At 36.4% G+C, this 25,965-nt stretch overlaps 1 protein-coding gene across 4 annotated transcripts in view; it reads right to left on the bottom strand.

The window, feature by feature from the left end:
• Nucleotides 1–25,965, bottom strand: part of PSD3 (pleckstrin and Sec7 domain containing 3) — a 601,036-nt gene that overhangs the window by 134,351 nt on the left and 440,720 nt on the right. For all 4 annotated transcript variants that reach the window (XM_032838061.1, XM_032838062.1, XM_032838063.1 and 1 more), the window contains one exon: nucleotides 16,337–16,530. In XM_032838061.1, coding sequence (XP_032693952.1) covers nucleotides 16,337–16,530 — 194 coding nt within the window. The remainder of the gene's footprint in view (nucleotides 1–16,336; nucleotides 16,531–25,965) is intronic.

The raw sequence follows: 25,965 nt of genomic DNA, 5'->3' as shown, positions 1-25,965 counted from the left end.
TTACCTTACTGTATTTTTCCTATTCATCCATTCTGTTCATTTGCATTGCTTCTTAAATTCCACATATGAGTGAAATCACATGTTATTTGTCTTTCTCTGACTGACTGAAACCACTTAGTAGAATACACTCTAGTTCCATCCACATTGTTACAAAAGGCAAGGTTTCATTCATTCTGATGGCTGAGTAATACTCCTTCATATGCATATACACATATTCTTTATCCATTCATCAGTCTACGGATACTTGGCACTTTCCATAGTTTGGCTATTGTTCATAATTCTTCCCCAAACATAGGGGTGCATGCACCCCTTCGAATCTGTACCCTTTAGGTAAATACCTAGTAGTGCAATTGCTGGGTCATAGGGTAATTCTATTTTTAACATTTTGAGGACCTTCCATACTATTTTCCCAATTGGCTGAACCAGTTTGCATTCCCCATATAGTCCAAAGGGGTCTTATCTGCATTCTCACTAACATCTGTTGTTTCCTGTGTTGTTAATTTTAGCTATTCTGACAGGTGTGAAGTGATATTTCATTGTGGTTTCGATCTGTATTTCCCTGATGATGAGTGATATTGAGCATCTTTTCATGTGTCTGTTAGCAATCTGGATGTCATCTTTGGAAAATGTCTATTCATGTCTTCAGCCCATTTCTTAACTGGATTATTTGTTTTTTGGGTGTTGAGTTTGACAAGTTCTTAATAGATTTTGGGTATTAACCCTTTATCAGATATATCATTTGCAAGTATCTTCTCCCATTCCATAGGCTGTTTTATAGTTCTGTTGACTGTTTCCTTAGCTGTGCAGAAATTTTTATCTTTTTTTAGAAGATTTTATTTATTTATTGAGAGAGAAAGCATGCACATGAGCAGGGGGAGGGGCAGAGAGAAGCAGATGCCGCATTGAGCCGGGAGCCTGATGCAGGGCTTGATCCCAGGACTCTGAGATCATGACCTGAGCCAAAGGCAGATGCTTAACCTACAGAGTCACTCAGGTGCCCCAACAAATAGTGTCTAGTAAGAAGTTGCTACAGCCAAGGTCAAAGAGGTTTCTATCTGTGTTCTCCCATAGGATTCTGAGGGTTTCCTGTCTCACATTTAGGTCTTTCATCCACTTTGAATTTGTTTTTATGTGTGGTGTAAGACAGTGGTCCAGTTTCATACTTTTGCATGTTATTGTCCAATCTTCCCAAAACCATTACTGAAGAGACTGTCTTTTTTTCCATTGGATATTCTTTCTTGCGTTGTCGAAGATTAGTTGACCACAGAGTTGAGGGTACATTTCTGGGTTCTCTATTCTGTATCATTTCTCTGTTTCTGTTTTTGTGCCAGTACCATACTGTCTTGATGATTATAGCTTTGTAATATAGCTTGAAGTTCAGTATTGTGATGCTACCAGGTGTGGTTTTCTTTTTCAACTATGACTACTTTAGTTGCATCCCAAAAGTTTGGGACTGTCATGTATTCATTTTCATTCTTCCATGTATTTTTTAATTTCTTTAATTTCTTGGTTAGCTCATTCATTCTTTAGTAAAATATTCTTTAGCCTCCATATATTTGAGATCTTTCTAAATTTTTCTTGTGGCTGACTTCAAGTTTCACAGCATTGTGGTCTGAAAATATGTATGGTATAATTTCAATCTTTTTGTATTGGTTGAGGCCTGATTTGTGACCTAGTATATGACCTATTCTGGAGAATGTTCCTTGTGTACTTGGAAAGAACCTGCATTCTGCCGCTTTAGTATGAAATGCTCTGAATATATCTATGAAGTCCATCTGGTCCAGATGTGTCATTCAAAGCCCTTTTCCCTTGTTGATTTTCTGCTTAGGTGATTTGTTCAATTGCTGTGAGTGGGGTGTTAAAACTCCCTACTGTCATTGTATTATTATTAGTTGAGCTTCCTTGTCATTAATTGATTTATATATTTGTCTGCTCAGAAGTTGGGGCATAAATATTTACAACTGTTAGATCTTGTTTTTGGATAGCCTTTAATTATGATACACTTTCCCACTACATCTCTTATTACAGTCTTTAGTTTGAAGTGTTGTTTGTCTGACATCAGTATGGCTACTCCAGCTTTCTTTTGATGTTACTAAAGTGATAAATGAATCTGGAGATGTCTATGGGTCTGAAGTCCACCTCGGTGCATCTGTTTAGTTACTGTTGTTGGAATGCAGGTGTGTAGCAGTATCATCAATAGTTTTAGAGCAGCGGCTTAACCCACTGAGCCACCCAGGCGCCCCATTAGATTATTTTAAAGAGGACAATAAATCCTCACACTTTGGAAACTTGTAAAGGATCTTCAATGGAATTATAAATGGTTTTGTTTAAAAAAAAATTCATCTTGTGTAAGCAGTGTATCAATAAGTCTTGTTTTTTTAATCCATTCTGATACCCTATGTCTTTGTTTTGGAGCACTGAGTCCATTTACATTTAGAATAATATTCATTTAGATATGAATTTAGAGCCAATGTATTTCCTGTCCAGTTGCTCTTCCTATAGATTGTCTCTGTTCCTTTCTAGTCTTTGTTGTTTTGGTCTCTTTTCCCTGCTTAAAGGGTTTCCTTTAATATTTCTTGCAAGGTGGTTTAGAATTCATGAACTCCTATAGTTTTTGCTTGTCTTGGAAACTCTATCTCTCCTTCTGTTCTGAATGACAGCCTTGCAGGATAGTTTTTTTTTTTTTTTTTTTTAAGATTTTATTTATTCATTTGAGAGAGAGATAGCACAAGCAGGGGTAGAGGGAGAAGCAGACTCCCCTGCTGAGCCCAGGACCCTGAGATCATGACCTGAGCCGAAGGCAGATGCTTAACCAACTGAGCCACCCAGGCGCCCCTGGATAAAGTATTCTTGGCTACATATTTTCACCACTTAGCATGTTGAATATTTCCTGCCCTTTCTTCTGGCCTTGTAAGTTTCAGTGGCCAGGTGTGCTGCTAACCTTATGCATCTATCCTTGCAGGTAAAGTACTTTTTTGTAGCTGCTTTCAGAATTTCAGAATTTTAGCTGCTTTCAGAATTCTCTTTATATTTTGCAAGTTTCACCATGATATTGTAAGGGCCTATTTAGCCAGAGCAATTCCATCCGGTTAAACAATGACTTTGTTGTTTATACAGTAAAACTTAAACTGTCCCTGCCCCCCTACCCCTTATCCCAGGAGACTTACTTAAAAACAAGTCTTGGAAACCAGTCCCAGGTAACAAAGCCCAAATATAAGGGTGGGTCAGGCCAGGTGGAGGTATCTAATCAGTGGGGGTGCATACTGTCTCCCTAGCTACCAAGGAGTATGGACCCTGCCCTTTGGGTGCCCTTTGGGTGCTAATTCTGACGAAGGTGATAGGCTAGTTCAAATATCTACTATAGGGTAAATTTTAATTCAATTGGTCACTTATGTGTGACCTAGCATGACTGTGCAGCTTTCTCTGTGTGTTACAATCTCATCGGCCACCTGTGCATGGCCAGGCCCAACCACATGGCCTTTGCCCTTAAAAGCTAGTCTGTAAGGCAGAGAGAGGCCACCCTCTCTGTAAGAGGCATGGCCCTGAACGGTTGGTTTGATTCTCGATGCTTGGCGCGAAATAAAGCTTTGCTTGACCTTCGCTTTGTATCAGTCTCGCTCCTTTGATTATGGACCCAATAATATGTCATGGTCTTGATCTGTTTTTGTTGACTTTGAGGGGAGTTCTCTGTGCCTCTTGGACATCAACGCCTGTTTCTTTTCCCAGATTAGTAAAGTTCTCAGCTATGATTTGTTCAAATAAACCTTCTGCCCCAATAACCTGCTCTTCTTCGGGGATTCATATGATATGGATATTATTGCACTTTATGGAGTTGCTGTGTTCTGTAAGTCTAATTTTGTGAATTGTTTTCTTCCTCTTTTCATCTTCATTTTCTTTTCATCTTCCTTCTTTTCATCTTCATTATGTTCCATAATTTTATCTTTTCTATCACCTACTGTCTCCTCTGATTCTTCCATCCTCATTACAATTTTATCCATTCAATTTTGCATCTCAGTTAAAGCATTTTTTCTTTCCGTCTCACTACTTTTTACGTTTTTTCCTCTCTTCAGTAAGTGTATCTCTAGTGCCTTCTATGCTTCCTTCAAGTCCAACTATATTCTTATGACTGCTATTCTAAATTCTTGTTCAGATATATTGCTTATATCTGTTTTGAGTAAATCCCTGGATGTGATTTCTTCTTGATCTTTCTTTTGGGGAGAATTCCTCCATCCTGTCATTTTTTCTAGGTTTCTGTCTTTTGTGGGTTATAAAAGCTTGTTATAGTCCCTGCTCCTAAGAGTAATGCTGTATCAGGAAGGGGTAATACACTGTCCACAGCTTGGCGCTTCAGGAAGTCTTCCTGGTATATGCCATGTGCCCTCCGTTGTTGTGTTTTGGCTGCCCTTTCCCACTGGTCCTCTGCAGAGTTCTTCTTTGCTTGCAGTGGGGAGTGTTTAGACATCTAACCATGTATGCTTTTGATTTGAGACAATAAGCCTATTTATTTTTTTAAACTTTTAAGTTATTTACTTATTTAGTTTTAAAGAATTTATTTATTTATTTGAGAAGCAGTGAGAGAGAACATGAGCGGGGAGAAGGTCAGAGGGAGAAGCAGACTCCCTGTGGAGCTGGGAGCCTGATGCGGGACTCGATCCCAGGACTTCAGGATCATGACCTGAGCCGAAGGCAATCGCTTAACCAAGTGAGCCATCTGGGTGCCCCTCCCCTTTCTTTAAAACCTGATCCAAAAAAAGAGAAAAGGACAAAAGCCCCACAAATACACATACTAAATACAAATACACAGATATTGAAAGCGCTAAGTCTGATTCCAAAGAAAGAAAAAAAAAAAGCCTGATACTAAAAAAAGAGAAAAGCAAATGAACAAACAAACTATAAACTACAAACCTGATTCCATAGGATAAAGAAAAAAGAAAGCCTGGTCCTGTTTCCACCAGAACCGAAGGTGACACTTTGGAGCACTCTATGATCCAGTAGACTTGGTGCATGTAGGGGGCTTATGCTATTCCTCTGTGGAAGATACCTGCTGTGCTGGCTCAGTGTCCAACTTGCTGAGTAAATATGCACCTGCAGGGAGCAGTGGGCAGGGTTTGGTGTAAGTGGCTCAAGACTCCACTAGGGGTGCTAAGTTGCTCACTGAGGTCCAATCATGTTGTTGGGAGAGGGAAAGATGGCATCACCCCACTGTCTCATCCCCAAAGAGGGGAGCTCGGACTGACACTGTTCAGAAAGCCCTAAGAGAAAAGTGAGCAACCTCCCTTTGGTGTCCCAGGCTGATCCCTGCCTTCAATTTGTCTGTGCCTGAGCCATGGGCATATCCAGTGCCACAGTTCTCCTGGAGCACAAAACTCCAAATCTTAAAGGACCTGCTATGGCACAGACCCACTCCTCTCCTCTGGAGCAGAAACTCACCACATTGTGTCTGGTGCTTTTTTGTCCCAGGAAAGCAGTCACATGGCAGTGTTGGTGCTTGGAGTTTATGGTGAAGCACAATGAGCAGCTATGAACAGGTTATCTGCCTTCTGTGCATTCTTCTGTCCCTTGCTAATGAACAGCAGCTTAATGGTGCCTGGAGGGTATTTTTTTCCCTGGAGAGGCAATATACCCCCTTCCAGATGTACCCTAGGAAAGGGAATATTCTCTCCCAGTGTGACCCAGGGGATCCCTACACAATGTTTTCTGCTTTCAGATCTCTGCCCTCTTTCTCTCTGGAAAAAATGTTGCCCACTCCGCTGGAATCCTGTGAATGGCATGGTCTTCTAAGACTTCAACTTTTGAACTCTTCTATTTATAAGAACTAGAGATAGCCCGGTTCCTCTGGATTCTCCAGCCAATGGTTTTGGGGAAGTGTTTCTCCTGTGTGAACCAATGTGCTGCTCTCTGTCCTCCTCTCATTTTCTCTCTTTCTTTTCACAACGGAAAGTGCACCCTCCTCCTCTTCATGGCACCGTGGCTTTTTTGTCCTCCAATTCATATCACTGCACTTTGTACATGCCACTTTCTCTCTTTAACTGTGCAGATTGTTCTCTTAATCCTCAGAACAATTTCCTAAGTGTTTAAATGATTGGATATTACTTTAGCTGTGTTCAAGGGAGGAGGCAGGACAAGGGTACCCCTACTACTCTGCCATCTTAACTCTCCACACCTATACCACATTTTCTTTATCCAGTTATCAGTCAATGGATATTTGGGCTCCTTCCATAATTTGGCTGTTGTTGAAAATGCTGTTAATAAATCGGGGTGCAGGTGCCCCTCTGAATTATTATTTCTGTAACCTTTGGATAAACACCTAGTAGTACAATTGCTGGTTACAGGGTAGTTCAAGTTTTAACTTTCTGAAGAACATTCATACTGTTTACTACAGTGGCAGCCCCAGTTTGCATTCCCACCAAGAGAGTGAAAGAGGGTTCTCCTTTCTCCACATGTGTCAAGATCTATTGTTTCCTGTGTTGTTCATTTTAGCCATTCTGACAGGTGTGACATGGTATCTCATTGTGGTTTTGATTTGTATTTCCCTAATGATGAGTGATGTTGAGCATCTTTTCATGTTTTGTTAGTCATCTGGCTGTCTTCTTTGGAAAAACATCTATTCATGTGTTCTGTTTCTTAAATGGATTATTTGTTTTTGCGGCGTTGAGTTTGACAAGTTCTTTATATATTTTGGATACTAATCTTTTATCAGATATGACATTTGCAAATATTTTCTCCCATTCCCTAGGCTATCTTTTAGTTTTGTTGATTGTTTCCTTTGCTGTGCATTGGCTTTTTAAATTGAAGAAATCACAATGGTTTATTTTTGCTTTTGATTCCCTTCCCTCTGATGATATGAGTAGTAAGAAGTTGCCTGGCCAAGACCAAAGAATTTGCTATCTGTGTTCGCTAGGCTTTTGATGGTTTCCCAACTCACATTTAGGCCTTTCATCCATTTTGAATTTATTTTGTGTATGGTATAAGAAACTGATCTAGTTTCATTCTTTTGTATGTTGCCATCCAGTTTCCCAGCACCATTTGTTGAAGAGACTTTTTCTCATGATATTCATTATTGCTGTACTGAAGAGTAGTTGTCCATACAGTTGCGGGTTCATTTCTGGGTTTTCTTTTCTGTTACATTGATCAATGTGTCTGTTTTTGTGCCAGTACCATATTGCTGTAATCATTACAGAGCTGTAACATAGGTTGAAGTCCAGAATTGTAATGGCTCCAGCTTTTCTTTTCTTTTTCAGGAATGCTTTGGCTATCCAGGATCTTTCGTGGTTCCGTACAGATTTTAGGATTTGTTCGTGCTCCGTGAAAAATGCTGGTGGTATTTTGATAGGGATTGCACTGAATGTGTAGACATTTTTACAATGTTTCTAATCCATGAGCATGGAATGTTTTTCCATTTCTTTGTTTCCTCTTCAATTTTTTCACAAGTGTTCTATAGTTTCCAGAGTACAGCTCTTTTACCTCTGTGGTTAAGTTTATTCTTACAGGTTTTGGTGCAATTGTAAATGGGATTGATTCCTTGATTTCTGCTGCTTCATTATTGGCATAGAGAAATGCAATAGATTTCTGTACATTGATTTTATAACCTGCGACTTTGCTGAATTCATGTATGAATTTTAGCAATTTTTTTGGTGGAATCTGTTGGGTTTTCTACGTAGAGTATAATGTTGTCTGCACAGTGTGAAAGTTTGGCTTCCTCCTTGCCATTGAGCGTGATATTAGAATTCCATTTCACTTTCATAGCTCAGTAAATATTAAGTCTTGAGGCCTGAGGCAACTAGAAAAAAATTTCTTAACAAAAGTGATCAGTAATCAGTTTAGTTCTCCTTATGTCCATGAAAGGTTAACTGCTACAAAAAATTATTTCCTTTTATAACAATTAGAAAACAATTAGAAACCAAAAGTTTCCAGATGTTGTGCAATAGGCAGCTTTAAATTGATTCTAAGGAGAAAGGAACAAAAGAGGTAAGCCCAGATAACTGCTTGAAGGAAGTATTTAAGATCCAATAGTGAAAGGGTGCCGAAATAGCGTTAGAAACTTGTGCTGACTTTTGTGAGGCTGAGGTGGCTGGAATTTGTTCATGAGAGTACAAGAGAGAGGAAAGGTACACAAGAGGATAGCTCTGGAGATCCGCAGAGGAATTCCCAGGTCTTGGCTATAGCAAGATGTGGTCACATGTGAAAAGAATAACCAAACAGTTGTGGAATGAACAATTTTAAAAGCCCATGTGGGGATAGAAATAGTCTATGTCTTCATCAGACAGAAGAAGGAAAGACTTTGTAATACTAGGGCACTGGAGGCTAAAGAGTAATAATGGTTCCCAGTATAAAGCAAAATAAGTTCCAGAATAAAGGCTAATTTGGTTATACCCTGACAAAGAGTAAAGGCAAGCCTCTAAGAATTCAGTTAATTCATAAGTTACTTATCTATGCAACAGGATAAAATCCAACATTCTTTAATGGCACATACATAACTAAATCGTCTCCCAAAATGTCACAACATCTGGCATTCAAATAAAAATTACTAGGAATGCAAAGAAAAAGAAAACTATAACCTAGAGGTAGCAGGAAAATTAATCAAAGTAACAGTCCTGGAAATCCCAGGGAGAAAAGAATCAAAGAGAAGGATGTTAATACAGCTTTGGTAAATATAAAAAAATATTTAAATATAAATATAAATATACATATACATATATTTATATATATTTATATTTATATATTTTATATATATTTATATATATAAATATAAAAAATATGCTATATATGCAATGACAAATACTATAGTAAAACTGAAGACACACAATAAAAGAAAGTTCTGAAAGCATAAAAAAGATTTGGAAAAAAATTGAACAGAGCCTTAATAAAGTTTTTATGTAGAATCAAGTAGTCAAATATATAGGAAAGGAGAATCCTAGAAAAAGGGGTGGGTGCTATAGAAATAATGGCTAAAAGATTTCCATAATTGGTGAAAAATATAACCTGGCAAATACAAGAAATTCAATCAACACCACACAAGAAAAAAAAAAAAAAAGAAAAAAGAAAACCCTACTAAGGCAGCTCATAATAAAATTGCTGAAAATCAAAAATAAAAAGAAAAAATTTTAAAGCAGGCAGAAAGAAAAAAAAAAAAACCATTATAGGTACAGAGAAATAAATGATGTCAGCAGGTTTTTTGCCTGAAACCAGATAGGGCATTGCAAAATAAAACATTTTTATATTACTGAGGGAAAAGGAAAACACTGCCAAATAATTCTACAACCAGTAATCAAAAATTCCTAAAATTAAGATTCAGTGTACCTTTTTCTTTTTAAACCAATAAAACATGAGAACATTTCTTGCTAGCAGGACTTTACTACAAGACATATTAAAGGAAATTATTTAAGCAGAAAAAGAAAAGATACTGAATGGAAATTTGGAAATGAAAAAGGAAACTCGGTATGCCAGAAATAGTCAATGTGTGGGTAAAAGTAAAAACTACATTTCTATTTAAAGCAAAAATAATCACAATGTACTAGGAGTTTTATACACAAGGAAAAGAGATGACAATAGCACAAATGCTAGGAAAATACAAAAGGAAGTAACCGGTTATAAGGGTCTCAAACTTCAATTTCTTTCATAAGTGTTCTATAGTTTCCAGAGTACCTCTCTGGTTAGGTTTGTTCCTAGGTAATCTTAGATGTTTTGGTGTAATTGTAAATGGGATCAGTTTCTTGATTTCTGCTGCTTCATTACTGGCATAGAGAAATGCAGTAGATTTCTGTACATTGATTTTATATCCTGCGACTTTGCTGAATTCATGTATGAGCTTTAGTGGAATGTATGAGTTTTGGAGGAATCCGTTGGGTTTTCTATGTAGAGTGTAATGTTGTCTGTGCAGTGTGAAAGTTTGGCTTCTTCCTTGCCGATTTGGATGCCTTTTATTTCTTTTTGTTGTCTGATTGCTGATGCTTAAGATTTCCAGTACTGTGTTAAGTAACAGTGGTGAGAGCAGACATCCCTGTCTTGTTCCTGACCATAGAGGAAAAGCTCCCAGGTCTTCCCAATTGAAGAGAATATTAGTTGTTGGCTTTTCAATATGGCCTTTATTATATGTGGAGGTAGATTCTCTCTAACTCTACTTTGTTGAGGGTTTTTTTTTTTTAAATCATGAATGGATGTTACATATTTTTTTCAAATGCTTTTTTTGCATCTCTTGAAAGTATCATGTGGTTCTTGTCTTTTCTTTTATTAATGTGGTGTATCATTTTGATTGTTTTTCTAATACTGAACCACCCTTACAGGCCAGGTATAAATCCACTTGATAGTGGTGAATGCTTTTTTTAATGGATTGTTTGATTGGTTTGCTACTATTTTATTGAGAACTTGTACATCCACAAGCCTCAAATATATTGGCCTCTAGTTCTCTCTTTTAGTGGAATATGTATTTTGAATTCAGGGTAATTTTGGGCCTATAGAATAAATGTAGCTGTTTTCCTACCTTTTCTATTTTTTGAAATAGTTTGAGAAGAACAGGTAATCACTGTCGTTTAAATGTTTGGTAGAATTGACCCATGAAGCCACCTAGCCCTGGATTTCTTTGTTAGTTATTGGTCGCTTCAAGTTTTCTATTTCTCCTTGTTTCAGTTTTGGTGGTTCACATGTTTGTAGGAATATATCCATTTCTTTCAGTTTGTCAAATTTGTGCATATATAGTTTTTCGTAATATTTTCTTATAATGTTATTTATGTGGTGTTGGTGGTTATTTTTTGTCTCCTGTTTTGATTTTACTTATTTGGTTCCTTTCTCTTTTCTTCTTGGTAAGTCTGGCTTGGGACTTAACAATTTTATTCATTTTTTCAATGAACCACCTCCTGGTTTCATTGATTTGTTCTTTTTTTTTTTTTTTTTAGTTTCGATATCTTTAGTATTTTCTTCTTTATATTGGATTTAGGCTTCATTAATTGTTGTTCTTCTAGCTTCTTTAGAAATAAGGTTAGGTTGTTAAAGATTTTCCTTTCTTGTTAAGCCTGTATAGCTATGTATTTCCCTGTTAGACTGTTTCTGCTGCATCCCAAAGGCTTTGGACTGTTGTGTTCATTTTTATTTGTTTCCATATACATTTCTATTTCTTCCTTGATTTCCTGGTTGACCCATTCATTGTTTAGTAGCATGTTGTTTAACCACCATATATTTGTGGTCTTTCCAAAATTTTTTTTTAAATTTTTTTTTTGTGGTTGACTTCAAGTCATGGCACTCTGGTCAGAAAGATGCAAGGGTATTTACCCCAAAGATACAGATGTAGTGAAAAGAAGGGCCATCTGTACCCCAATGTTTATAGCAGCAATGGCCACGGTTGCCAAACTGTGGAAAGAACCAAGATGCCCTTCAACGGATGAATGGATGAGGAAGATGTGGTCCATATTCATTATGGAGTATTATGCCTCCATCAGAAAGGATGAATAACCAACTTTTGTAGCAACATGGATGAGACTGGAAGAGATTATGCTGAGTGAAATGAGTCAAGCAGAGAGAGTCAATTATCATATGGTTTCACTTATTTGTGGAGCATAACAAATAATATGGAGGACATGGGGAGATGGAGAGGAGAAGGGAGTTGAGGGAAATTGGAGGGGAAGATGAACCATGAGAGACTATGGACTCTGAAAAGCAATGTGAGCGTTTTGAAGGGGCGGGGGGTAGGAGGTTGGGGGAGCCAGGTGGTGGGTATTAAGGAGGGCATGTATTGCATGGAGCACTGGGTGTGGTGCATAAACAATGAATTCTGTTACACTGAAAAGAAATTAAATAAAAAAAATTTAATATAAAAAAAAGAAAAGATGCATGGCATGATCTCAATCTTTTTGTACTTGTGGCCTGATTTGTGACCTAGTATATAATCTATTCTGGACATCGTTCCATGTGCACTCAATAAGAACCTGCATTAAAGTGCATTCTGCCACTTTAGGATGAAATATTCTGAATATATCTGTGAAGTCCATCTGGTCCAGTGCATCATCCAAAGTTATTAAGCTATTGTTTCTTTGTCAATTTTCAGCTTAGATGTCTGTTCATTGATGTAAGTGGGGAGATAAAGTCCCCTACTATTATTGTATTATTATTAATGAGTTCCTTTATGTTTGTTATTGTTTTATATATTGGGGTGACCCCACACTGCATGTATAAATACTTCCAATTACACTTATTTTTAGATTGTCCCCTTGGTTATGATATAATGCCCTTCTTCTCTTCTTACAGTGTTTGGTTTAAAGTCTAGTTTGTTGTATAGAAGTTCTGCTAATCTGGCTTTATTTTGATGTCCAGTTACATGATAAGTATTTCTCCATTCCATCAATTTCAATGCATAGGTGTATTTAGGTCTAAAATCAATTACTTGTAGGCAGATAAATGGGTCTTATTTTTTAATATATTCTGACACTGTGTATTCTGATTGGAGTGCTTAATCTATTTACATTTAGAGTAATTACTGATAGATTGGTATTTAGTGCCATTTTATTACTTGGCTTGTTTTGGGAGATTTTCTTTATTACATTCTTGTCTTTGTCACTTTGGTCTTTCCTTTTAATATTTTTTTCCCTTTTAATATTTTAATATTTCCTGCAGGGTTGGTTTAATGGCTATGGACTCCTTTAGTTTTCTTTGTCTGAGAAACTCTTTTTATCTTTTTTATTCTGAATTATAGCCTCGCTATTCTTGGTTGCAGATTTTTCCCATTCAGTACTATAAACATATCATGTCGCTACCACCTAGCCTGCCAAATTTATGTTGAGAGATCTGAAGCTAGCCTCATGGGTCTTCCCTGTAAGTTAGGGACTTCTTTTTGTCTTGCTGCTTTTGAGACTTTTCTCTTTTCATATATTATTTTCTCAAATAAATTCCCTGTCCTCTTTTCTCTGTCTTCTTCTTCTAGTACACCTATAATATGAATTTTATTACATTTGATGGAGTCATTGAGTTCCCTAAGTATATTCTCATATTACAAAATTCTTTCTCTTTTGTTCAGCTTATGTTTCATTATTTTATCTTGTATGTCACTTCTTTGTGCCTCTGCTTCTTCCATCCTTGTGTTCATTGCATCAAGCCTGTTCTGAATCTCAGTTACTGAATTTTTCATTTCTAATTGTTTTTTTACTCTTTTATCTCTATAATAAGGGTCTCCCTGGTCTTCCATTCTTTTCTTAAGCTAGCAAAGTATCCTTATGATTGTTGCTTTGGATTCCCTATCAGTCATATTACTTGTATCTGTTCTGCTTAGCTCTCTGGCTGTGACCCTATCTTGTTCTTTCATTTGGGACAAATTTCTATGTCTTGGCTTTTGTTTAAATTTCTCTTCCTCTCTGTGTTAGAAAAGCCTGTATGTTTCCTGCTCCTGATAATCATGGCTTTATCAAGAAGAGATCATATAGGTCCAGGACCTGGTACATCAGATAGGGTCTCTGGTGTGTGCTGCGTGCTCTCTACTACTGTGTTTTGGCTGCTATATCCTTCAGGTCAGTTTCTGCAGGGGTTCTCCTTGCCTGAAGTGGGAAGTGTTTGGTCCTTGGCTAGAATGTAGCATGTTTTAACTGGGTGCACTCTGGTCTGCATGTTAAATGAGACTTGATATTTCCACCTGAACTGAAGACATAAAGAACTCTGGTCAGGAGCTGTGGTGTGGGCAGGGTCTTCTGCTGATCTTCTGTGGAAACGGCCTTCAGCACTGGGACTGAGGCAAGCTTTATGGAGAAAGGCAGTACTACCAGATTGCAGGGATGTGACTTGGTGTAAGCAGGTTAGACAGCTAGGGTCGGCACTTTGCTGCTTACCCCAGGTGGCTCTGTGTATATGCTGAGGGGTGGTGGAGGAAATGGCCCTACCCGGTTTCTCTGCTCCTGGAGAGGAGTACTATGCATGCTGCCTCTCTGGGAGGCAGTCCAAGAAGAGCGAATAATCTCCCCACTGTTTATTTGTACAGTCTGCCTCTAGGTTGTTTGTCTGACTTCTCTCCAGGTGTAGTGCCATGCTCTCTGAGCTGTATCCCAGCCAAGCCTGCTGACTTTTAAAACTTTGGGCTTTAGGGACATCATGAGGGCAGGGGCTTGTGCTGGTCTTTGCGGAGAGTGTCTCACCTAAGCAGAAATTCTTAAGTTGCTAAAAAGATAAAAGTCCCATGACACTTAAAACTGACCTAATGAACCTCAAGTTCTCAGAGGAGTTAACTAAGGCTTTAAAGGCATTATATTGGCAGGAAAATCTAGCATGATATAAAATGTCTAGGATGGCTCAACTATTAAGCAACTCCCAGGTTTTGTACCTATACCCATATACAGTGAGTGGGCTGCTAAGGGAGCAGACCTTCCAGCAAGTTAATTCTCTCCAATAATCTCAGGAAAACAAAACAGAAAGAAAATTTCACTGGTAGGCCAAATCTGGGGACTCTCTAGAATAAGTAAATCAATTATGTCAGTCCATTGCTACGGAAGTGAATCAATGAAAAGATGTTCAAGTAGGTTAACTCTGCAGAAAGTAGTAAAATACACTAAATCAATGATTGGTATTGCTTCCTTTTTTTGCCTTTCCTGAACTGGTATTTTAAACTGCAGCTATTCTACTTTTTGTTTCTAGTACTTCATATAAACTATGTCAGATATTTCTGTAGTTTTATTTAGACTATAGCATGAATTTACATCCCTACCTAGGGAAAATGGACATTGACCAGCAAATTTAAACCTTGAAGATGGGAGCCACTCCTAGGCATGACATGTGGGACAGAGATGAGTATATTTGTGGTTATAAATGGAAGATGGTACTATGTTCTCCAAAAGCTTTGCTTGAACTGGCTGGAGAAAGGGTATGTGTGTATGCTGGCAACAAAGAGATGAATATCTATTGCTTTGTCTGCCAAAAAGAAACCCCTTTTCTACGAAAACTGTATCTTATTCGTTCTTGAGGGATTTTTTGCATTTCAACCCAGTGAGTGCTGACAATTATAGTATTCCCTTTTTGTATTTTCAACCCAGTGAGTGCTGACAATTATAGTATTCCATCTCTCAGTCATACAAATCAGAGTTCTTCCCAAAATATAGTAAATTCAAAATTAGGAAAGAAGGAGAATACTTTTTGTTGACAAAATTGAACACATGCTCTAAAATGCTGCTAATAATCATGTAACCATGTAAGAGAGACCTGTTTCCAAGAGTAAAGGTGACATGCAATATAATGCAGAGACAGAAGTGGACAAAGTGTCCTGGCAACACTCCTCATTTTAAGTGTGCCCTTGCCCTTTTTTCCCTAAGCCAGTTAGACTTGCTGTCACTTGCAACTATGAGTCCTGAAATAATTCTCTTCCAGAAAATTAAGTAGTCTAATAGGCTAGTATATAGAGTGTATAGGATATATGGTAGAGGTACTCCTAAGGAACTTGGAAAAACTGAGAAACTTACTCAGCATCGTAAGTCAGTGTCAAAGCCACTCTGTTACAATATTTCTCTTGACCATAACCCAATAAAATGTGCTAACACATTAAGAAAAAGTACCCAACCACAGATGGAAATAGTGGTACTGTCCATCCAAGCAGTGCCTAATTGTGTTCGTAGATAGGTAGGAACACCCTAAAGGTTTAACCCACTAATTTTGAGCATACATACTAGCTTACCTTAGCTTGTTCAACTATATCAAATTGCTATTTCACCCTCTGCATAGGTTACTCAAGCACGGAAACATACTTAATTTCTTTCAAATTTCTAACACTATTACCTGTCACTAAATAATGATGTCTCATACTTCACAGAGCCATCATATGGGACTCCTTTAATTTTCTAGTACTAATCATACCATGCTTGCTTATGACATACCTATCCATCTCCCATAAAGGCCAATCCCTTCAAGTGTACAGACCATAATTCTTTCCCTTCCTTGTTTATAGGATCCTACATTATTGATCATTTCACATGTTATAAATTCACTCTTCCCCTCAGCCACCAGAGATATGAACTCCATGAAGACATGGACCTTGCCCATCCCATTGGCTGCTATATTTTTGATGTCTAGTACATAGGTAAGTATCCAGAATTATTTGCTGAAATCAAGAGTAAATAAATGAACAAAAGGTTGGAAATGAATTATCTGCAAGAGGTCTTCCATTTCTGAAGATCTATAATTCTACTCAAAGAGCAGGGGCCACAATGGTTTTCTGACTTAGGGTTACAGGCTTCATCAAAGTTCAGTTAATATTTCTCTAGATAAACCTAATATAATTTTTCTTCACCCTTGACTTTACTTCAGATAAATTCACTTTAAATTTTAAGCCTCAAGATGAAATAAATGAAATAGACTAATGACAACAAATTGTGCTTACTTTTCTTTCCATCCATATCTGCATGGATCTTCCGAGCCAAGAATCCACTTTTGTACACAGCAGCATTTGGGTCATGAGGAATGTCTAAGAATGGGTTGGTAGTGCTCCCAATACGACTAATGGTCTTTGGATGTGTTCCATTAGCCTTTTCATCAGTACCTTCAGATGGAGATTTTTTTTTCTCTTCATCATCTCTAAAGAAGAAAACACAAATTGAGCACTTAACAACAATCAGTAAACAAAGTTATTTAGTGTAATAAACTACAATGTTTTCAATAGTCTATCAGTCATGATAACAAAAACTGTAAAAACAGGTATCATTTACTAAGTGTTTATGTGCCAGGTATTAATGATCATAACAATTTTCTAAGACTGACATTAGTATCCCATATTACAGATAATGAAACAAACTCAAGAAAGTTTAAATAAATGTCCAAGGCCACAGATCTAGTAATCAAAGAAAGAGATAGTAAGGATATGACTGCAAAATCTCTAAAGTCTTTGCTCTTTCTACCCACTACAGTGTCTTCACGTCTGTCCTCTTTCAAAAAGAGTGGGGATTCTTTGGCAGAGATCACAATTTTGATTTTGATTTTTGATTTCTACATGGCTTAGCACATTGCCAAGTATACAGAATACAACAAATCATTACAGATTCAGTCCAGTGAATAATATTGAACTAAATCTGGCATGTAACAGGTAATTCTCTTATACTGAAACCCCAGTAAAGCTATTAATGAGGTAGGATGGTGATGGCATCCACAGTGCTTTGGCATCTTATAGGTACTACTTTCTCAACTGCCATAAAGCATGAGACACCCTAACAGCCATTAACAAAACCTGTAATTGCCCAGTCTATTTTAAATCTCTGTTCCAGGGTGCCTGGGTGGCTCAGGAGGTTAAGCATCTGCATTCGGCTAAGGTCATAATCTCAAGGTCCTGGGATTGAGCCCCTCATCGGGCTTTCTTCTCAGCGGGAAGTCTGCTTCTCCCTCTCTCTCTGCTCCTCCCTAGTCCTCTACTCTCTTACTCCCCCTAAATAAATAAAAAAATCTTAAAAAAAAAAATCTGTTCCTTCAAGGAGGGTAAATTTAAATCTGAGATTCTAATGTATGTTAAGTATGAAGCGGGCAAAAAATGGATGGTTACATTCAATAAAGAGGAATGAATAGAAGAAGAAAATTAACAAACGCTGATATACTGCTAAAAAACACAGCACCGAATTAAGAGCATTTGTCTTAGTTCACCTGTTCAATTCCTCAATCATCTCTGGTCTTATTGCTTATTAGATATTGATTAGTGAGTATTTTTATTAAAACTTCAAAATAACCGGGGCACCTGTGTGGCTCAGTGGGTTAAGCCACTGCCTTTGGCTCAGGTCATGATCTCGGGGTCCTGGGATTGAGCCCCACATCGGGCTCTCTGCTCAGTGGGGAGCCTGCTTCCCCCTCTCTCTCTGACTGCTGCTCTGCCTACCTGTGATCTCTTTCACTCTGTCAAATAAATAAATAAAAAATCTTAAAACAAAACAAAACAAAAAACAAAAAAAACTTCAAAATAACCACAAAATTAATAATTATCAAAAGTATTTAGTGATCAAGTTAAAATAGTCTCTTTTTCTCCACTGCTATTTGATTATTGTGAGATATAAAAAAACACTGGACCCTTAGACATCTATACTTAACATAATTTTGAGACAACTTTAGATTTGTAAAGATAGTACTTACATTCTCCTCTGCCCATTACCCAGTTCCCCCTAATGTTAACAACTTACATAACCATAGTAAAAATTTAAAAATGAAGAAAGCAATGATGCAATACTATGAATTAAACTTAAGACTTTATTCAGACTTTACCAATTTTTTCATTATTATTTTTCTTTTCTGTTCCAGGAGACTATCCATGATCCAGTAGTGCATGTAGTTATTCCGATTTCTTAGTTTTCTCCAGTCACAAATAGAACCTCATTCTTTCTTTGTCCCTCATGACTTGACATTTTGAAGATTATCAGAACTGGCCAGTTATGTTACAGAATATCCCCAATTTAGGTTTGTTTAATTAGACTGATGCTGTACATTTTTCAGAAGGATACCATATGTGATGCAGCCTCTCACTGCGTAAGATTAGGGTATGTATGTTTTATGACTAGTGATATTAACCTTGATTACTTGGTTGAGGTGCTGTCTGGAAAGTTTCTATTCTGTAATGTTACAATTTTCTTTTGTAAATGTTTTGGGGAAAATTTGTAACTATGAAAATAGCCTGCTTCTCCTTAAACTTCTGCACACTAATACAAACATTCATCAGTGGATTTTGCCTATGATAATTATTATTGTGCTGATCTAATGGTGTTTTTTTATTTCCCTCATTTGTTCTACATCAGTAATAGGAAAACTGTTCTGTAAGTATGGACACATGGATATAATCTTATTCTTTTACATCATAATAAAACCTATCATTATTACATTTATTGCTCCATTTTTTTTTTCAGCTTTGGCCACTGGGAATTCTATCAAGGAGGCTTCTGTGTCCTCTGAATATGGCTTCCTCTTTTTCCTTTTTGTTTTTCAGCACTTCTTTTAGGTAGCACAAAAAGGTGCTTGCAAGCTCATCTTAAATTTTCCTTATCTCGACCCTGGAAGAAATGTCTCCAAGAAGTCCAGTTCTTCTCGTAGGGCAACGATATTTAGAAACCAAATCTATGTACTAGATATGTTCACTAGATGTAGAAAATTCCCTCCTGCTTCCCTCTTTTAGGCAATTCTTTTCCCCTACCAATTCTTGAAAATTACTGATATCCTCCAGACCTATAGATTTCCCTTTTTCAAAATGGCATGAAACTGGTTTCTTTTACTCAGCAAATTATATTTAAGATTCACCCATATTGTGCAAATCAATAGTTTGTTTCCTTTTATTGCTAAATACTATTTCATTTTATGGTACACCATACTTAGTTTGCTTATCTATTTGTCTCCCCACTCCCAACTTTACTAAAGAAGTGATTTTTTAAAAAAGATTTTAGTTATATTCCAGTTAGTGAAAATACAGTGTAACAGTTTCTCGTGTACGACATAGTGATTATGCACTTTCATACATCACCTGGTGCTCATCACAACAAATGCATTCCTTTAACCCTATCACCTCTTTAAACCACCTACTCATCCCTTCTTAGTAACCATCAGTTTGTCCTCTACACTTAAGAGTCTGTTTCTTGCTTTGTTTTTTCCTTTTCTTTCTTTTTTTCTTCTTTTTTTAGTCCCTCTTTTCATTTTTTTGTTTCTTAAATTCCACACATGAGTGAAATCATATAGTATCTATCTTCCCCTGACTGACTTATTTTGCTTAGCATAATGCTGTCTAGTTCCCTCTGCTTTGTTTGCCTGCCTTGTCAGGAGCAGTGCAGTGCCATCTGGTCTCAATGCCAGGCAAGCCTACTGACCGTTAAAACTCCAGGTTCTAAGCCCCTCTGATGGTAAGAATACATGAAATCCAGCCCCTCTTGTTTTCCAAACCAATGGCTTAGGGAAACATTCTCCCTATGTGTTCCCATGTGCTCCTCTTTCTTTTATCCTTCTCTACAACCACACTTCTCTTCCTTCTGTAGCACCTGGCATCCGTTTCTCCCCAAATCACATCTCTATACTTCCTACTTTATTCAATGTCTTCTCTTCCTTTAGTTGTGGAGCTTGTTTTACCAAAGTCTTCATGTCAATTTCTGGGTTATTTAGGATGATTTGATAGTTACCTAGTTTGTGTTCATGGAACAACATTCGTCTAAGGTCCTCCTACTCTGCTGCCATCTTCCTCTCCCTCTGGAATAACTGATTTATGCAATGTAAGAGATTTACTTATTTATTAATTTACTTAAAATTAATGGTCAGTATTGATATTCAGAAAATATCTTCTCGATATTGCAAAAATCCTGGAAAATTACAATTATTGTACAGATTACATTTCCTCTTCTAAGTTGTTTTATTAATTTTCTTGAGTGTAATTGACAATTTAATGTGAGATACTTAAAGTATACAGTATGAGGATTTAATATACATATATATCATGAAGAGTCCCTTCACTGAGTTAACACACCTATCATTTTACATATACATATAAATATTACATATATATAAATATTTTTTGTGAAAACATTTAAATTCTACTTAGAAACTTTCAATTATTCAATGCAGTGTTATCAACTGTAGTTACCATGTTATACATTATTTCTTCAGATCTTATCCATTTTATAACTGAAAAGTTAACATCTTTTTACCAGCTATTCCCAACTTCCCCCACACCTCAAACCTTGAAAATGACTTTTATACCCTCCACTGCTATGAATTCAACTTTAAAAAAACAAACAAACTCACATATGAAAATATCACAAGTGATACTGTGTGGTATTTATCTTTCAAAGTCTAACTTAATTCAATTAGCATAATGCTCTCCAGATTAACTCATGTTTGCTGCCTATGACAAGATTTCATTCTTTTTTAGAGGCTGCATAATATTCCATTGTGTATATACACCTCATCTTCTTTATCCTTTCATCTGTAGACTGATACTTAGGTTTTTTTCCATACTTAGGCTATTGTAAACCATTCTGTTATAAACATAAGAATACAGATAATTTTGTTTCCTTTGTCTATATACTCAGAAGTGGGATTACTGGTAGTTCTACTTTTTAAAAAAGATTTTATTTATTTGAGAGAGAGTGTGCACACAAGACAGAGAGGGAGAGAGACAGAAAGAGATAGTGAAAGAGTTGGGGGTGGGGTAAGAAGGAGGGAGAAACAGACTTCCCGCTAAGAAGGGAACCTGATGTGGGCTTCGATCCCAGGACCCTGGATCATGACCTGAGCTGAAGGTAGATGCTTAACTGACTGAGCTCCCCAGGGGCTCCAGGTAGTTCTGTTTTAATTTCTTGAGGAGCCTCAGTGCTACTTGTCATAGTGACTGTACCAGTTAACACTTACACCAACAGGGTAAATGTCTTTTCCCATTTAGTAGGTTGCCTTTTTATTTTCTTAATGGTTTCCTTTGTTGTGTAGAACTTTTCAGTTTGATGTAGTCCCACTAATTTTTGTTCTTGTTCCTAAATCTTAAAAATGTATTGTACAGACCAATGTCAAGGAGCTTATTCTTTATGTTTTCTTCTAGGAGTTTCATGGTTTTATTCAAAGATTTAATCCAATTTGAGTTGATTTTGTGTAAAGTAGAAGAAAGAGGTCTACTTTCATTCTTTTCCATGTGGGTATTCAGTTTTCCTAAAACTACTTAATGAGGGGAGAATCTTTTCCCCATGATAACGGGGAAATTCTTGGCTGTCTTGTCAAAAATCAATTGAACAAATTTCTTCGAATTTATTTCTGGATTTTCTATTCTATTCCCATTGATCTATGTGTCTGCTTTTTTATGTAGTACCATACTGTGTTGATTATTATAGATTTATAGTATAGTTTGAAGTCAGGACTTATGATATCTCCAGCTTTGTTCTTCTTTCTCAAGATTGCTTGGTAAGACACCACAAAAAAAGAGATCTACAGGCCAATATCCACTCATGGATATAGATGCAACTCCTCAACAAAATCTTAGCAAACAAACTCCAGCAAAACATAAAAAAAATTTACACATCAGGGTGCCTGGGTAGTTCAGTTGTTTAAGTATCTGAGTCTTGGTTTTGGCTCAAGTTACAATCTCATGGGTCATGAGACTGAGCCTTACATTGCAGGGGAGCGGTCCATGCTTAGGGGTCGTTTGCATCAAGATTCTTTCCTTTCCCTCTGCCCCTTCCCCCATGTGCATGCACACGCTCTCTCTTTCTCGCTTTCTCAAAAAAAAAAAAAAATCATACACCATGATCAAGTGGGATTTCAATATTTCCAAAAGAATCAAGCAGATAACAGCAATAGAGAAAGGATAAAAGCCATATTTCAAAGGATGCAGAAAAAGCATCTGACAAAGTAAAACATCCATTCATGATAAAATCCTTTGTGAAGTAGGTCTAGACAGAACATACCTCAACATAATAAAGGCTTTATATGAAAAATCCACAGCCAATATCCTACTCGATGGGGAAAAATGGGAAAAAATGGGAAACCTTTCTACTCAGGTGAGGAACAAGACAAGGCTGTCTACTCTCATCACTTTTATCAACGTAGTAATGTAAGTTACACAGCAACTAGACAAAAATAACATGCGTCTAAATTGGTGAGGAAGAAGTTAAACTTCCACTATTTGCATATGACATGAAACTATATATAGAAAATCCTAAAGACTCCACTTAAAAATCACTAGAACTGATAAATAAATTCAGTAATGCCGCAGGATACAAAATCAATATATAGAAATCTGTTGAATTCCTATACTCTAATAATGAAGCAGCAAAAAGAGAAATCAAGAAAACAATCCCATTAACAATTGTGCCCCAAACAATAAGATACCTAGGAATAAACATAACTAAAGAGATGAGCTATACTCTGAAAACTGTAAAATACTGATGAAAGAAATTCAAGACAATGTCAAGAAATGGAAAGACATTCCACGCTCATGGATTGAAAGAACAAATATTGCAAATGTCTAAACTACCCAAAGTAATCTACAGATTTGATGCAATCTCTATTAAAACACAACGGTATTTTTCACAGAGCTATCCAAAATCCAGAATCCAAAAATTTGTATAGAACCACAAAAGACCTTGAATAGCCAAACCAATCTTGAAAAAGAAATACAAAAGTGAAGGTATCACAATTCTAAATGTTAAGTTATATTACACATCTGATGTAATATTAGTTTGAAGTATAAATACAGTGATTCAACACTTCCATACATCACCTAATCCTGACCCTAAATGTACTCCTTAATACCCATCACTTATTTAACCCATCCCCCAATTCACCTCCCCTTCTGGTAAAGCATCAGTTTGTTTTCTATAGTTAAGAGTCTATTTCTTGGTTTTCCTCCCTCTGTCTTAGCATGCCCCCACCCCCGGGGTGATTTGTTTTGTTTCTTAGATTCTACATATGAGAGAGATTGTATGGTGTTTGTCTTTTTCTGACTGACTTATTTCACTTAGCATAATAATCTCTCCATCCATGTCATTGCAAATGGCAAGATTTCATTCTTTATTATGGTTGAGTAATATCCCACTAGACAGACAGACACACACACACACACACCCATCTTTATCCATTCATCAGTCAATGGACATGTGGGTTGTTTCCATAATTTAGCTATTGCAGATAATCATGCAATATATACCAGAGTGCATGTAACCTTTTCAATTAGTATTTTTGTATCTTTGGGGTAAATACCTAATATGACAACTGCTGGATGATAGTGTAGTTCATTTTTAACTTTTTGAGGAACATTGGATACTGTTTTCTGGAGTGACTGCACCAGTTTGCATTCCCACCAGGGTGTAAATGGGTTCCCTTTTTTCCACATCCTCGTCAACAGCTGTTGCTTCCTGTGTTATTAATTTTAGCTATTCTGACATTTTTGAGGTAATCATCATTTTGAGTTCCATTTCCCTGATGATGAATGAGGTTAAGCATCTTTACGTATTTGCTGGCTATCTGTATATCTTCAAAAAAAATGTCTATTTATGTCTTCTGCCCATTTTTAAACTGGATTATCTGATTCTTGGATTTTGAGTTTTATAAATTCTTTATATATTTTAAATACTAACCCTTTATCAGTTATGCCATTTACAAATATCCTCTCCCACTCCAAAGGTTACCTTTTAGTTTTGGACTGAAGACAGTCTTTTCAACAGATGGTATTGGAAAAACAGGACACCTACATGCAGAAGAATGAAACTGGACCACTTTCTTATACCATACACAAAAATAAACTCAAAATAGATTAAAGACAGAAATGTAAGACCTGAAATCATAAAAATCCCTGAAGACGATATAAGCTACTCTTTTCTGACATCAACCACAGCAACATTTTTCTAGATCTGTTTCAGAGGCAAGGGAAACAAAGGCAAAAGTAAACTATTCGAACTACATAAAAAAAAAAAAATGTTCACACAGCGAAGGAAACAATAAAACTAAGATGAAACCTATGGAATGGGAGAAGATATTTGCAAATGACATATCTGATGAAAGTTTAGTATCCAAAATAAGTAAAAAACTTATAAAACACCCAATAAAAGAATAATCCAACTGAAAAACAGGCAGAAGACATGAATATACATTTTTCCAAAGAAGACAAACTGATGGCCAACAGACACATGAGAAGATGTTCACATCATTCATCATTAGGGAAATAAAAATGGAAATTACAATGAGATATCACCTCATTATTAGTCAGAATAGCTAAAATTAACAACATAGGAAACAACAAGCATTGGCAAGGATTTGAGGATGTGGAGAAAGGGGAATCCTCTTATATTTTTGGTGAAATGCAAACTGGTACAGCTAAAGTAGAAAACAGTATAGAAGTTTCTCAAAAAGTATACACACACATGTACACCACCTCTTCTTTATCCATTTATCAGTCAGTGGACACTTGGGCTACTTCCATAATGTGGCTATTGTAAATAATGCTGCTATAAATGTTGGTGTGCATGTATCTCTTTGAATTAGCATTTTTATGTATTTTATGTATTATATACATATATATAAATATATATATATATATATAATGGAATATCACTCAGCCACAAAAAAGAATGAAATCTTGCCATTTGCAGTGATGCAGGTAGAGCTAGAGAGAATTGAGCTAAGTGAAATAAGTCAGTCAGAGAAGGACAAATACCATATGATTTCACTCATATATGGAATTTAAGAAACAAAACAGATGACCATATGGGAAGAAAAAAAAAACAAAACAGGGAAGCAAATTACAGGACACTCTTAACAATAGAGGAAAAAAAACTGATGGTTGAAGGAGGGAGGTGGGTGTGGGATGGGTTAAAGGGGTGATGGGTATTAAGGAGGGCACTTGCTATGATGAGCACTGGGTTTTATATCTAAGTGATAAATCACTAACTTCTACTCCTGAAGCCAAATCAATCAATCATACAGAAGGCAAAAAAAAAAAAAAGTATACTTAATGTGATGAAAAATAACAAATAAAGTTTTAAAAAAGAAAAAAAAAAGATGGATTTGGCTATGTGATGTCTTTTGTGGTTCCACACAAAATTTAGGATTTTTTTTTTCTATTTCTGTGAAAAATGGTATTGCAATTTTGATAGGGATTGCACTGAATCTGTAGACTGCTTTGGATGGTATGGACATTTTAACAATATTTATTATTCCAATCTATAAACACAAAATGCTTTTCCCATTTTTTTGTGCCCTCCTCAATTTCTTTAATCAGTGTCTTACAGTTTTTAGTGTATAGTCTTTCACTTCCTTCATTAAATTTATTCCTAAGTATTTTACTTATTTGGATGCTACTGTACGTTGGATTTACTTAAAATCTGTTTCTGATAGTTCAGTGTTAATATATAGAAACATATCTGATTCTCATATATAACTTTACTGAATTCATTTATTAATTCTAATAGTGTTTCTGTTGAAGTCTATAGGGTTTTCTATATATAATACCATGTCATCTGCAAACAGAGGTACTGTTACTTCCTTCTTTTTGATTTGTATCCCTTTTATTTCTTTTTTCCACCT

Source organism: Lontra canadensis, unplaced genomic scaffold (genome assembly GCF_010015895.1).
Source record: "Lontra canadensis isolate GAN:19392208 unplaced genomic scaffold, GSC_riverotter_1.0 scaffold101, whole genome shotgun sequence".
Lineage (NCBI taxonomy): Eukaryota > Metazoa > Chordata > Mammalia > Carnivora > Mustelidae > Lontra > Lontra canadensis.
The sequence above is the reverse complement of the archived record's forward strand: the minus strand, read 5'-3'. Positions and strand labels throughout refer to the sequence as shown.